Consider the following 14,958-nt stretch of genomic DNA (forward strand, 5'->3'; position numbering starts at 1 on the left):
TAAATTTTGGCTTGTGAGATGTATTTGCCCCTGGAGTGAATCTTGAGAACTGCCTGCTGTTCACTGCCTGAACTACTGGTCTTTGTGCAAACAGAAACTGAAGGATTAGTGTGAATTTTTCATGTAATCTTAAACTGCAATCAAATGGTCCAGGAAAGAGAAGGGAACTAAGTTTCTTTCAGAAATCTAATAAAAATACTTCCAGTTCTTATTTAGGGCAAGTTTGTCTTCCCTGGACACTAATTTAGTTCTCCCTTCACAGTCTCTCTCCAGAAAAGATACAAATGCAGTCAATACATTACAGCAGATGAATATTGTTCCTTATTGTGCTTAATTTACCTTCCTTTAGCCCTTGTCTCAATTTCACCTCCTTATGTCATAAGTTCTTCATATTGAGGTCAGGTGGACATAATGTTTTTATAAAAACCTCAGTGCCACATTTCTGTGTTGCCACATCTCGCAGGTGCCTTCTCCAGGAAGATGTTGCTGGGACATTTTGGGCATATTTGGGTTTTATTTTTTAATGATACCTGAAACTGAAAATGCAGATCTTCACTGGCATTCCTGATCTGCTTAGTCTCCATGTGGTGCCTGCTGGATGTTCCTGAGAACATCCCATTTTCCCATGTGGGCTGATGTTAACACCAGAGGAAGTCAAACTCCAGATGAGCCATTCCCCATCCAGTAAAAGAGGGGCACAAAAGGAGAGACTATGGGTGTCCTACAGCAATTTGCTGAAAGCCCAAAGCAATGGAATAAGACATGCACAGTAACAACAGTATTAGTAGCAAAAGGGCCTGGGCTTCGTGGATCCCGGTGTGGGGGTAAAAGGGCATTGTAATGCTAAAGTTATTTTTGTGAATATAGGACATCATAAGGATGATAAGTGAATACAGGAATTCCCTTATTAGGGAGAGAAGATTAGTTTCTCAAAAGTAATTAGCAATAAATTACATTGGCATCAGAAGTGCTCTGCTTGTTTTGAAAAATAAGTGATGGATCTGCCTTGTAGATAATTTATTTGAGAAATCCATTATGACCTTCTATACACAGACATTGGAATGCTCTTGCATGAATCAGATGGTTGGGCTAATCTGACTCTTCTGTCAACATCTGCCTTTTTTCCTCCTGTTTTTGCTGGATGTCTTCTTGGGGAAGCAAGAGATTGACCTGTCAAGTCATGCTCAGACCTTTTCTTACTTCTGCTTATGTACTATAAAGTTGTTCTCCTCAAAATGTATTTGGCTCAAGAAAACATAGTTAAGAGTCAACTGGCAAAGATACCTACAAAACTTTGATTGCTGCTGGGTCTAAAATGCCTTGGCTGCTGCACCTGCCTTCTGCATATGAATGAGCCTATCCATAAAGACTGAAAGTTGGCATGGAAAGGTTATCCTACTTCTTACAGTGCAAGCCTCTTAATTGGCACATCTGCTGGAAGCAAAGGTGCCAAAATGTGATTCACTTGGAAGGAGCAGACCTTGTAAGAAAGCCTGTCATTTAATAGGGATTAAGATCCTCTCAGGATACTGGATGTTCTCCTTGTACAAATGTACTGTTGTTGAGCTAATGGTGGAATTAACCTCACTACTTGCTAACACTGAAGTAACAGCTTTTGTAGCTCTTCTCTTATAGAAATGCTTCACTGTATGTTTAAGATGGAAAAAATTCACCGTATACCTCTGATATACAGCAGCTATTAAAAAATACATCGTATTGAGTATCTTCTCAGCAGAATACTGTAATTATAAATGGCAGTAGTGAGGTGTGGCCAGTGCTGCAGAGATTCATTATGCCAGGGAAATTCCATTAGTAAATCCCCCAAATAAAAAATAATAAAAATTGCCAGTATCATTAATGACAACTCCCTAGAGAAAGGTAATACTGCCTCAGCAAAAGCAATATTATGCCATTGATGTGTAATTCATTAAAAAGCATGTCACCAGAAACAACATAACCCCCACTGACACTCTTAACTACATGTTTCTGAGGTTAGGCTTAGCCTGTATTTGAACAATCTTTTGATTTGAATACCCTGAACATTTTTTCTACCAATGTTACTGAAATCTCTGGAAAGACTAGGGTACTGCTCTGTACAACCTCTTTTTTCTTCCCCCCATTAAAGACCTATTTGTGTTGAAGTTGAATCCCTAGTAAAAAAAAAATATTTTTATAAGTCTTAGAAAATTCTGCTATTAATCTACACATCATAATTTTAATTGCCACATTTCAGGTCACAGTCATGATAATATGGATTATGTGAACATGAAACAAGTGCATTTAAAACTGTCATGGTCCTGTGCAGTAGTTCTCATTTCAGGGCAGCTTGTTTTGTGATTTGTACTGCTAACAATTGGTCATTCAGCTGTGCTTGAAAGGGTACAGTTAAGTGACTGAAGAACTGCGGATAAAGTATCGTCAAATACATGTATTTATTAGTCAGACGTAGCCTTATGATTTGCAAAACAAATACAGGCTGACCAACTGCCTTTAACTCTTTTTACTGAATTTGCAAGTGTAAATTCAGGACTTTTTTCTGTCCTTCAGATCTCTACATTTTTAGCTCTTGGTTTTAGTTGCTTATTTTTCTATAAGTAAGTAAGTCTATAAGGTAATAAGATTTTAGTGTATTATTTCTAAGTTTGTGCTAATTAAGATTTTTCCAGTCTAGTTTGGCCAGTGGATTTTGTATTTTAGGTAATACATTCTGCTGTGTGACTATCTTTAAAGAAGAGTGTGAGAAATTCTGAGAAAATCAGTGTACCTACTTATATACTTGTTTTGTATTTATTTTAATGGAATTCCTGATAAACAGTCTTGGTTTAGTTCAACTGTAGATACAGCTGCCTAAGCTGTAACTTGCAGAGGTGCCAGAATTGGTTTAAAAAAAAAGGAAAAGTGGGACTGGAGACTCATTTGTAATTGTCAATTTTGTAGTACAGGTAGATTTTGTGTGGTTTCATTTCTTTTAATTTTTATTTTAATCTAGACATGGAGAAAATATTTTTTACAAATACTGAACTTCCTCAGAATTGGAATTTCAGTTGCTGTGAAAGTATTTCAGAGTTCAGGAGAATCTGTTGGGAAATGGGGAGCTACATTTCATCACCATCTTAGTTATTACATATTCCTGTTTCCTTTCCTGTATATACCTGAATGAATTTGAACTTACAGCTCCATCAAGATGGGGCACTCTCCTGTGGCTAATCCAAGTCTGAAGAGAATATTCTGTGATGAAAACTTATGCCACGATTCTTCTTCACTGTGTGTGTAGTTCTTAGTCCTTGAGGCAGGATAAAAAATGAGCTAACCCGCAAGTTGTGTGTGCCATGTGGAGGATGAATGCCTCAAATTTTTATTTTTGCTGAGGTGGAAGGTCAAGTGCAGTAAAAAACATGTGCTAGTAGTAAAGTTAATTACTTGTTGTAAATTACTATTAATCCAACACTACTAACTAAGATTCATTCTGTTTCTTCTTCGGCTGAAGAGTTTTAGTAAACAGGCTAGAGAAGGCCAAGGAGGAAACTTTTTTCTTCATAGCTGTACAAGGCTGGTTAGTTGGGCACCTGCAGTGTAAGCAGAAATTGTCTGATCTCCAGATCTATGCAGAATACAGAGTAATTTTCTGTTTGTAAAACAAGAAGGATTTGTATTTATTTGTGAAGACTGTAATCTGTTTTATGAGATAGTGGTGGTCAGAGCCAGATTTGGACAGGTTTGAATGGTCTGAGGTAGAGAAGGGAATCAGAACCACATGAATGAAGAAGTGTCAAAGAACTGACATACCTCGTGAGGCAGCAATGCTCACCTCAACAGAGCAACTCTTCCTCTCTTCCTTTTTCATTTTCTCAGCAAATACCCGAAAGCAAATATTTAATTTTTGGACTGGAAGGAATCCACTGTGGTGAGTGAAAGGCTCTTAAATTTGACAAGATTAAAAATACAGTTTTTTTACTAGAGGTGAATTTTAAAACATTATATGCTTTGATTGGGATTTGGAGGTCAAAACCTAAAATTGATGGTGCTCATGCTCCTACTTGTGATTTTATTGTTGGCCTGTCTGTCCCAGTTGTGGCTTTCAGGATTTTTGATAGCAATTAGAATGATGTTAGGCTTTTGACAGTGCTGAGGAGTGCTCAGTCTTCTCCTTTTTCTTTCTGACATTTCAGTTCTTCACAGTTTGCTGATAGTGCCACTGCCATTCATATCAACACCTGCACCTGCCAGTCATGATTCTTGCTTTCAGAGTGGGATATTTCATGGAAAGTGAGAGCTCTCACGGGAAATGTGTCACCTTATTTATCTTTGCCTGTTGTTTTGGTTCTGTCTTTATCCTGATCAGGATAAAGCTCAGTGACATTATTTGGATACCTTTAGCCTTTCCTATTGGTGGTTATACATGCAACAGCCTTCAGAGGGACTTAACTCCCTTTTACCAACTTCTCGCTTTTCAGATGAGTCTCTTGTTTCATGATTTGTTTCCCCTCCCCTCCCACCTCCCTCCCTTGCAGTCTGTTTGTACTACACCTGTTTGTGGCACTGGTACAGAGGGTGCTGGATTGGGGCAGTCCTGCTGCTGCTTGAAAGCCAGGGAAAGCCTCCCTCTTTGTTCAGTCTTTGAGCAAGTGGTGGTGCTGCATGGATTTGGGTTTCTGCTTGTGCAGAGCTGGCTTTAAACACCCCAGGGCATTGTCTTGGCAGGGACAGCCCTTTATAGTCCTCTGGAGGCAACAAAAAGCAGCTGCTGAGTGAGTTGGGCCTTGGTGGTGTGAAAACATGGAGAGACTCAGGAAGAAAGGAGGCAGTGGACCACTGCTGCTCATGTAGGAGGGAGCTCTGTAGCAGGGGCATTTTTTTCTGTCCTTTTCCTTCAGGAAGAGGAAGGATAGGAACAGAAAATCTACTTTACAGCACTTTTTACACTTTTCTCCTACCTTCCATGACTTCCCTGCCAGTCTCCAGTCTTTCCCCTACCTGGTCCTTTCTGGAGAGGGCTGTGCTAGTCCTGTTCACAGCTCAGAGCCCTGAGCTGCTGCTGCCCCAGTGTCCTCATCTCTTTCTCTAACTTTCTTCTTTCCCCCCCAGTACCAGAAGACTATTACCATCTGTTCAGTGTCTGAATTTCTGATCCAATTCAAGTTTTAAACATTCAGTTTTTTATCAGCAATCTTTTTGACATTCAATCTTATAAAAGACAAGCTGTCTTACAGTATTTTCCTAGTTTGTTTGTTTTGTAAAAAACACATTTCCCTTGGTTTGTTGTTTTCATGTCTTCTTAGTATTAAAATTCTCAACAACATAGGTGGAAACCCAATACAATGGAGATTTCAGTGGTTTTATGGCATTTCTTATTACTGTAATTTTCTTCTGTCTTTGCTGGAAAAAATCTGTAAGTATAAACTATCTGACTATCTGAGAAAATGTATTGCTAAACCAAAATGTACCCTTTCCAGATTTTTCAATATTTTAGGATAACACATTCACAAGTGTGGTTCATTTTTTCCCCTGGATGTAAAGCCACATTTATGCTAGCCATTGATTCTCAATTCTGTATATGCAGTTTAATGTTGGAGAAGTAATTTGGAATATATGATATTTTCTCAGCTTTAGAAATATAACTCAAGCATGTTTTAAAAGAAAATCATGTTTTTGAAGTTCTTACTTGGCATTGCTGTTCCTGCTGCTTCTTGTCATAAAATGATGATGATGATGCTGTTAGCCTTGCTTCTGGAGCAGCCTGAAAGATTACATAACTTAGATCACTCCTGGAACTGTGTAGTAAAGTTCCCTACTTTATGTATCTGTGTCAGATAAACATAAAATTTTATTTTATAATTTTTAAATATATCATTGACCATTTGTAGTTTGGTTGCAGGAGGCATTATGTTTTGGTTTAAGAAATATTTCCTTCTCTACTTGATGTATGAAACAATCCCATTTCTTTCCTTCCAGTCTCTTCCTCTGAGCACAGACATGTCAATGGTTTTCTGACCCGTTTTAATGTTTCCTGCCCCACCTGACACTCTGTTATTCTTGTGACAGCTGCCCATACCGCTCTCTCTGTCCCTGCTAGGTCACAATGACCTTACTGCTTCTTTCTTTTTTTTGTCTCATATTGCCCCTCACAACTGAGTCCCCTTTTCCCTCAAACTGCCTGACTGGGCTGACATAATGGTTCAGCACTGAGCAGTTGTGTCTGAAGCACAGCTGAAGAACCCACACTGCTGGTCTAATAACTTGTGGTGCTTCTCCTTGTAGCCTTGCCTTGCTTGTGTTCTGTCATATTTTCACCTGGAATAGACTTGATTTTCTTCTTAGTCCCTGGTGCAGTGCTGTGTTTTGGATGCAGTAAGAGAATAATGTTGCTAACACGTGGATGTATTGGTTGTTGCTAAGCTGTGCTTGCCCTGAGTCAAGGACTCCTCAGTGTTTCATTCTTTGCCTATGAGAAGCTGTAGCAGAAGCTGGGAGAGAGCATGGCCAGGAGAGGTGACCCGAACTGGTACGTTCCATAGGATATCCATTGTTAGCATGGAAACCTGGATTTTCATTTTTTATCGTTTTTCCTATGAAAACCTGGATGGGTGTTGGCCAGCACGCTGGTTTCATCTGGGGTAGAGTTCATTTTCTTCACAGTGGGTGCTGTGGGACTATGTTTTGGATTTGTGCTGAACACAAAGTTGATAATACAGAGATGTTTTTGTTATTGCTGAGCAGAGCTTGCACAGAGCCAAGGCCTCTTCTGCTTTCATAGGGCCACGGTGGTGAGGAAATTGGGGGTGTCTGGGAGGCTGGGAGGAGACACAGCCAGCATGGGTGACCCAAGCTGGCCTAAGGGAAATTCCAGACCATATGGATATCAAGTGGGGGGAAGAAAGGACAAGGGAGGATTTTTGGAGTGATGGTGTTTGTCTTCCTAAGTCACTGTTACATGTGATGGGGCCCTGCCCTCCTGGAGATGGCTGAACACCTGCCTGCCCCTGGGAAGCAGTGACTTAATTCCTTGTTTTCCTTTGCTTATGTGTGTGGCTTTTGTTTTCCCTATTAAATTGTCTTTATGTCAACCCATGAGTTTTCTGGCTTTTATCATTCTGATTCTGTCCCTAACCCCACAGGTGGGAGAGGGAGTGAGCAGCTGCCTGGGGCTTGGCTGCTGCCTGGGGTTGAACCACGACTGCCAGAAGGAGCCAAGCCCTGGGGATGGGCTGGGTATTGCTGAGCAAGTGGTGAGCAGCTGTATTGGGCATCGCTTGTTTTACTGGGAAGTTATTTTCTTTCTCTTTCTTCCCTTTTAATCACTAACATTAGTATCATCATCATTATTATCATTGCTACTATAAACATTAATACAATTATATTTTACTTTGTTTCACTTATTAAACTCTTATACCAGCCCATGAGTTTAACTTTTTTTATCTGGTTCTTCTCCCCATCCCACTGGGGGAGCAAGTGAGTGAGCAGCTGTGTGGTATTTACCTGCTGGCAGAGTCTAAACCCTGGCAGTCCTTTGGCCAACACGGCTGTAACAAAATTGATTCTGCTTTGTCTTTTTCTAGTTAAACTGAAAACCCTGGAGCAGAGTCTCTCAAGATGTATATTGGAGCAGAATCTGCTCCAATAATGCTTTCAGCAGTGCCTTTTTTATCCATCTGTTTCATAAATGGTGGGGTCTGACTTTGGGTAAATTTGAATGCAAATACGCATTGACCATGCTTACATGTCAGGATCGGTATGTTGGCAAACCAGATGTTACAAACAGTATGAGACAGCCTTATTCCAGCAAACCTGCAGCCCTGTTTGACTGGGCACCCTCATCTCCACAATCCCTGACTTTTGTAATCTGAGCAGGTTTGTAAATACACAAAATGTTAGAGTTGGAGAAGCACTTTCAGATAGCTTGTCTCAAAGTATGTAGTGTAGTTTAAATTATGAGATTGAATCCTTCATCGCTCAAAAATACAGAGGCCCTTTCTTTCTGGAGTAAAATATGATAAATAAAGACAAAGAAATTCTGGTGAATAAATTGACTTCAAAGCTGGCAGGCTTGGTAAATAGCACCTGGAAGGCTGAAGAGATAACTTGTCCATGATTGCTTAGGAAGAGCAGGGCTTGGTAGCTGATGCTATTCTGAATACTAAAATACACTCTCTAGTAATGCACAGGCTGTAAGTTTTAGTTGTTTATTTATTTATTCTTGAGTTAGGGATGTTGAGTGCTATCTTCCCTGCACCATGGAACAAAGAGAGCATGAAATTTTGTCAAGTAGTAAATATGTTTTTTCTTCTTCTTGGCAGTCATTTTTGTATTTTGAGATACACGTAACAAAAGCTGGGGTTGGGCAGTCTAGAAGAAAAAGTTTGTTACAAAATTCTGAAGAAACAGATTTTCCTTCAAATATACAAGAAAAGACCAGAATACTGTAGACTTTTATTCTCATTACATCTATATCTGGCACAAGACTTGGCATAGCATTTGGCAAGATTAAAACTATTACAGAGTTGCCACCAAAGGGTGATTTTAGGATTAGTTTATGTCAGGAAAATTAAAAGGAAGGCCAGATCAAAGGTATTTTTTAAAATATATTATTTTATTTTAATCAATTTGGGCCTGTTCTTTGACTGAGCTAAGAAACAGAAATACAATAAAACATACTATGTTTTTCACCTGTCTAGGTAGTTCATATGCAGTTAATGGCAAGGGTGTCTTTTAGTAGGTATGTTTAGGGTACAGGTAATTTTCTTTGGTTTACTGGGAGGTTTTTTGTATGAGATCTAGCCTTCAGAGCAGGGAAGAAACTAAGGAATGAATTTTGTGGGAGGAAGGCATATTTTTAGGAGCCTTTCATTTGGAGCATCTGGTTAGAAAATATTTTGGGTATGATGTTCCAAAAATGAAAGTGAAGACATACTTTAGCACCATTGCTTTAAACCCCCTTTATTCCTCTAACTTATCAAGTCCTTCGAAATTAGAAAATGAAACCTAACCTTTTTTATTGTCAATGTAAAAATGTCCTCTTTGGACTGTAGTTATAAGTTTAAATGGTTCTAACACAGTTCCAAACATTGAAGAAGTCAGCATGTATGCTTTCTGTGCAGGGATCTGTATTGGCATGGCATAAAAGCTGCATTTGAAACCATCTTTCAGTTCTGTAGGCACAGAGGGATGTGTTAAATTTGTGCTGTAATTGTTAATAACTTGTAGTTTGGATATTTAACACGATGGTGCTTAAACCTTTTAAGAGGACAATAGTTGCTGAACTGAAAAGAACAGCCTCTTGATTTAAACAAACATTGGCACTGCTTGTGTACTTTCAGCTAGAAATAAGTAGATTGTAAGTCTATAGCTAGCTGTATATATTTGCATACAAATACTTATCATTTAAGTATTTTTGTGATGTACCAGAAAAACTATTAACCATTTATTTTCAAGGGCTGACAGACTTTCCTGTAGTATTCAAAAATTCCAATGCAAAAAAACCTTAAAATTTAAGCAGTAACACATATAGACAGTGAATTCTTGAGCCTGTAGTTCAGGGATTTCTATGGAATCAGAGAGACTGCTTGTGTCACATGGCTACTTTTGCTTTTTTATTTCTTTGATGTAATTTGAGGAGGACACCCATTTATATCTGCATGTAACACAAAATCAGCGAACTGACTGCTTAATATTGGACTGTTCATTGAAACTCAGTTTCTTCTTTGACTTAAATAGCGGCGATGAGAAGACCAGAGAAGTTTGAGGGCCCTTTGATCTCTTGGGTTGCATGAGGAGCTGGAGTTGTGGGGCAGCTGCTCTCCTTACAGAGGCTGTGCCTTCTCCAGACCAGTGTGTGCTCCTGTGTGTGTAAAGACTGATGAGCTGCTGAGAAGGGGCAGTGCTAGGGCAAGTGCTGTCCTGGTTTTTGTGCACCCTCAGCACCTCTGGAAGTTTCTTTTTCTGTGAAGACCAAGTCTGTCAGTCAAGCTTCTGTATTTTGGTGGGTGGCAGCAGCAGATGAGACTGATTCTTTGGGGTGGTTTTGTGCATTATTATTATACCTCTAAATATGGATGATGCCTATTAGCATGTTTGAAACAGGATTCATGTTTCTGATGAGTTTATTTTTCTTCAAACCAAAAAAGGCTGAGCTAGGGGATGTGCATTGTGTTATATATTCAACCATGATTTTCCTACTGTTTCTTCAACTTTTACACAGGCAGTAAAAAGGAGATAGGGACAACTGGGCATGAGAAATTCAAGGCACATTTGCCTGCTGGATTTTTAGGTCTGCCATAATCCCTGGCCCTAACTTACTATCTTTGCATGACATACTTTATGGACTTAATAGGACATGCAAAGCACTAGCTTAAAATTGCTTTGGTCTTTAGGACTTCTAGTAATGAAAAATTTGAAAGCAATTTTGTAAAAGTCTGTCTGACTAAGTGCATCTGAGCAAGTGCTGGGATAAACCCTGTCTGGTGATGTTGAGGGAGTCTGCTATGAGTCCTAATGGAGAAGATGGGTTGAGATGACATTCCCCTTCACTTAAAATTTGTGCAGAGAAACTTCTCTTGGACCTTTTTCACCACCAGGGAGCTGGAGGACAGCATTCTGAATGCATAGCATTGAAACAGACACTTTGATTTTATTCCCTAGACTCATTCCTTGACAAAATATGAAGTAAATGTATACATTGATGTTCACACCCACTTACATCAGCAATGTCCAGTGAAACATTTATTGTTGGTAATATATGGTGATTGTAGAAAAGTTAAAGTTATAAAGGAAACAGAAATAGCTGCTTGTGAACATTATTAAAATTAGGAATTTTGTCAGCTGAAATGTTCAGTATGAATCAATATCACCAGCTCCATGTCCCCTGCTGTGTAGTCTCCTCTTACCAGACAAAGCAGTCTTCAGGCTTGTTGGCACTAAAGGCCTTTGTTGCAAGATCTTCTGTCATTGTAGTTGAGGACCACGCCTGGCCAGAGGGTACTCCTGCTCTTCTGTGATTATATCCAAACTGGGCCACAAATGTACAACTCTCCAGTGAATTTGAACTATTCAGATTGTGCATCTGTTATCTTTTGGCTGTAGTCATTGGTCACTCTTAACACTATTTATTGAAGTGCAGTATGGTTCTGGGATGCAAGGAACATGAAAGCAATCGAAAGTAATGTTAAAGAACCTTCCACTGAGTGTGATTCCTGTGTGATGTATTTGAACAGCAGGGTTTTGTGGAATGGGTTGGTTATTACTGGACATCTGTCAGAGCAGCTCCTGTTTTGCATTTAGTATTTTAATATCATATATGGAGGTGACAGATTAATATTTCCAAAATTGTGTGCAGACTAAACATCATTTCTGTTCTTCATTCTCTGTTCCTAGTCTGGGACTGTGAAGCTGACTAAGCCTGTGGCGTTATGGACCCAGCAGGATGTCTGCAAATGGCTGAAGAAACATTGCCCTAATCAGTATCAAATCTACAGTGAGTCATTCAAACAGCATGACATAACTGGTAAAGTATGCACTATCAGCAATATTTTACTGACTTAAAATGTGGTGAATTGTTTTACTTTGCTGTTAATAGATTGTGACTGTGCACTGAGGGGTTTTTGTTGAATGTGTGACTAGAGAGTTGCAAGGTTTAGAGCAGAGGGAGTATTCCAGCTTTCATAGGATATGGTAAGTGATATCCTCATTTCTTTAAAAGACAGTTTCAGATAATTCAGGGTCAATATAATAAGGAAAGAAATCGGTCTATATGTAAGTAAAGGCCTCACTCTGTTCATTCCAAATAAGAAAAACCAAAACCCAACCATAAAGAAAGATCCTATGAGGCAAACGCAATTGATGTAAATTTTCTCTTTCATTGAGGTGTTTGACCTTGAATACATATTCTTTTTTTGTGCCTCTGCCAACTCTTTAAAAAAAAAAAATCTTTGTGGTCTTAATATGTAGGGTAGGAAGTGATCCCAACTGAGCCCCTCCCTTAGCCTGAAGCAGGATCAGTACAGCAAGTTCATTTCTGATGGATGTTTGTCTAGCTTTGTTCTGGAAATCTTGCAATGAAGCAGATTTTTGCATCTCTCTATTCCAGTATTTTATGGTTCTTAAAGTCAGTATTTTCCTAGGATCAATCTAAAATCAATCTGAACTATTATTTCCAGCCAAAACCCCTGATTTCTGTCCAAAATGTGCCTTGAGTACAGCCAGCCACTCTTTTGTACAGTCTTTCCTTCACTGTATAGGGTGCTGCTTCTCAGCTGCACATACTTTCCTTGCCCAGTCTAAAAAATATGTCTTTATTCTATCACGGTTACTCAACAAATATGCATAGGACCTCCAAACCATCAAAACTGGGTCTCTTTTCTTAAAAGAATGTATTGAATGCAAAATTGTATTGTGTTCTTATTTACTTTAGAAATTGATATTGATCCTGTTGATCTGCTTGACTTGTTAACTCCTACTCAGTTTGCTGTAGTTGTCTTTTGGCTGTTCACTTTGAATTGGCGTGAGTTTAGCAAATATAACTTGGGAGTTAAATAGCATTTTTGCTCATATACCAAATGATAATTAATCTGTAATTAATTGTAAGTTTAGTATGGAACACTGATTTGTTCTCTGCAGTGGTGGTATACAAAACTGGAAATTGGCATTCTGCCATTTGATGTTAATCAGGAATTTGAGTTTCACACACAAATCTTAGTCTTAACAATGTGTTCTTAACTGATGTGTGTTTCAGTCACTGTCTGATCACATACACATGTACTTGTTTCCAATTTTGCCTTCATTCCTGTTGCTATTTTCTTTCTGATAATGTGTGAATGATTCAAATATGACAAACTGCCCATATTTGTTTACTATGTAGCCATGAATACATGTACACAAATGTAAGAGGTGGCTTGTATTGATTTGCTAAATGTTAAGGTTTAGTACATAACCATTGTGCCCATTTCCTCTCAGTCACCATCTGTTGAATGCAGTCTGTGGGATTGTAGTCTGTGTCTCCACCCATGTGTACAGAGCTGACTGTATCCAGAGCACTACCAGAAGAAAAGTAGCTATTACCAGAAGCTATTTTAAAATATTTTCTATTACTGCTTTACTATATTCTCTTTCTAGAAGAAAGCCACTGTGAAATAAAGTTGAAAGGAAGACATTTTCATTTCAGCATAAACACTGATGAAAACTGTGGAATTTCATTGCAGATGTGCAAAACTTTGAACTTTATAGACCTCTATGAAAAAGAGGAATTGAGATCAATCTTTCTTACTTTACACAAAAGTGGTATAAGGGAAAATATTGGTATGAGTGTTAGAAAATAAATCTGCAGGAAAGAACTTCAATTCAGCAACTACCAAAGAAGAAACACAATCAATATCTGTACAGATTTTATAAAAGTATATTGTGATAATATTGTGAGTGGAATCATTAACTCAGGAGGATATTTCCAGTGCTGTTGGTCCCCATGACTCTGATTATTTGAAATCTAATAAAGGGAAAGAACAGAGGATTTGTGGCTTAGAAAAAGTAGAGCATAGAAGGACCATGGAAACTAATGTGAAGATTAAGCCAAGGTAGTGTAACTGTTCCCAGATACGGCTGTGGAAAATTGATGTGAATGATGAAAATCTCAGGAATTAATGTGACTTTACAGCCTGTTTTGATATGGAAAAATATGATGGAAAAGTTCTTGAAGAAAGTGACACAAAAATGATATTTAAACTTTATTTGAAGATTAAATCTAAGGCATGGTCATAAGCCAGGAAAATAATCTTGAGCAAACATATCTAACAGTCATTAATATAGATATTGAGAAGTGTGGCTTGTACTTGAGACTCTTGCTGATTGAAGTTTATTGAGTTGTGGACAAAGATGAAACCAAAACTGTCCTTTTCTTTGTGGAGATTTATACCTTTTTACTACTTCTGACAGAGAAGCTGCAGATGTATAAGAAAAAATTCCTTATCTGGAAACTTACCTAATAAGAAAAAAGATCTTCATATTAATAGTGATGTTGAGGACGCCATGGGGTGGGCAGAGAGTACTCTCATCAGATTTGCAGATGACAGCAAATGGTGGGTACCAGTCCATAGATTCAAGCCGGGACAATCCATAGGGGTCTAGGCATGGGGACCAGACACTGGCAGGAATGCATCAATAGGACCCTTATGAAATTCAACAAGGACAATTGCAAAGTTGTGCTGCTGGGAAGGCTGAGGCTCTTGCACCCTGCTGAAACTGGAGCTGACTGGCTGGGAAGTGGCTCTAGGGAAGAGGACCTTGATAGTCAGGAAGACAAAATGAGCCAGTGTTGTCCCTTGCAGCAAAGAATGCTGTCACTATCAACAGGAACATAGTAACCTGATCAAGAGTAATCATTATTCCCTTTACTCTGTACTTCTTAGACTACAGTTCTTAGATCTCCAGTGCAAGTCATGGTGAGGGCTGCAAAGATGCTCAGGGCTGGAGCTCTTGCTGTGTGCCCAGTGGATTGAAGGAGCTGGGCTGGTTCAGTCTGGGGGAGAGGCAGCTTGCCAGCATGGGATGGGGGCACTAGCAGCAGCTCCCACTATACAGGAGGATTTGTCAAAAAGATGGAACCTGACCCTTTGCAGTGATGTATGAGAGACATGAGGCTGAGGCTAAAAATAAGGAGAAGCTTTCTTCCCCTTTTAGACTTTTAAGCTTTGGAATGGGTGGCTCCGTTTCTGTTCTGGGAAGGTTTCAAGCCCCAGCTAGGTAAAACCTTGAGAAACCCGATTTGATCTCCTAGCTGACCTTGTTTTAAGCTGGAGGTTGGACTAGAAATCTGTTGGGGTCCCTTCCAATCTGAATTCTTCTATGGTCCTATGATTTGCTTACTGAGTACTTAGTGAGCACCTCAGAACCAGTTAGGGAAATGCATTTTGCAGCCAGTAGGGTGAATTAAATATGAAATAGTCTAATAAGAAATGGTGAGACTTTTTAATACAT

The 14,958-nt window shown here is 39.0% G+C and overlaps 1 protein-coding gene across 2 annotated transcripts in view; it reads left to right on the forward strand.

The window, feature by feature from the left end:
* The window catches only part of SAMD12 (sterile alpha motif domain containing 12), a 176,639-nt gene that overhangs the window by 33,595 nt on the left and 128,086 nt on the right, over positions 1–14,958 (forward strand). For both annotated transcript variants that reach the window (XM_063173240.1, XM_063173230.1), the window contains exon 3: positions 11,368–11,497. In XM_063173240.1, the coding sequence (XP_063029310.1) occupies positions 11,368–11,497 (130 nt within the window). The remainder of the gene's footprint in view (positions 1–11,367; positions 11,498–14,958) is intronic.

This window comes from Melospiza melodia, chromosome 1 (assembly GCF_035770615.1).
Source record: "Melospiza melodia melodia isolate bMelMel2 chromosome 1, bMelMel2.pri, whole genome shotgun sequence".
Taxonomy (NCBI): Eukaryota; Metazoa; Chordata; class Aves; order Passeriformes; family Passerellidae; genus Melospiza; species Melospiza melodia.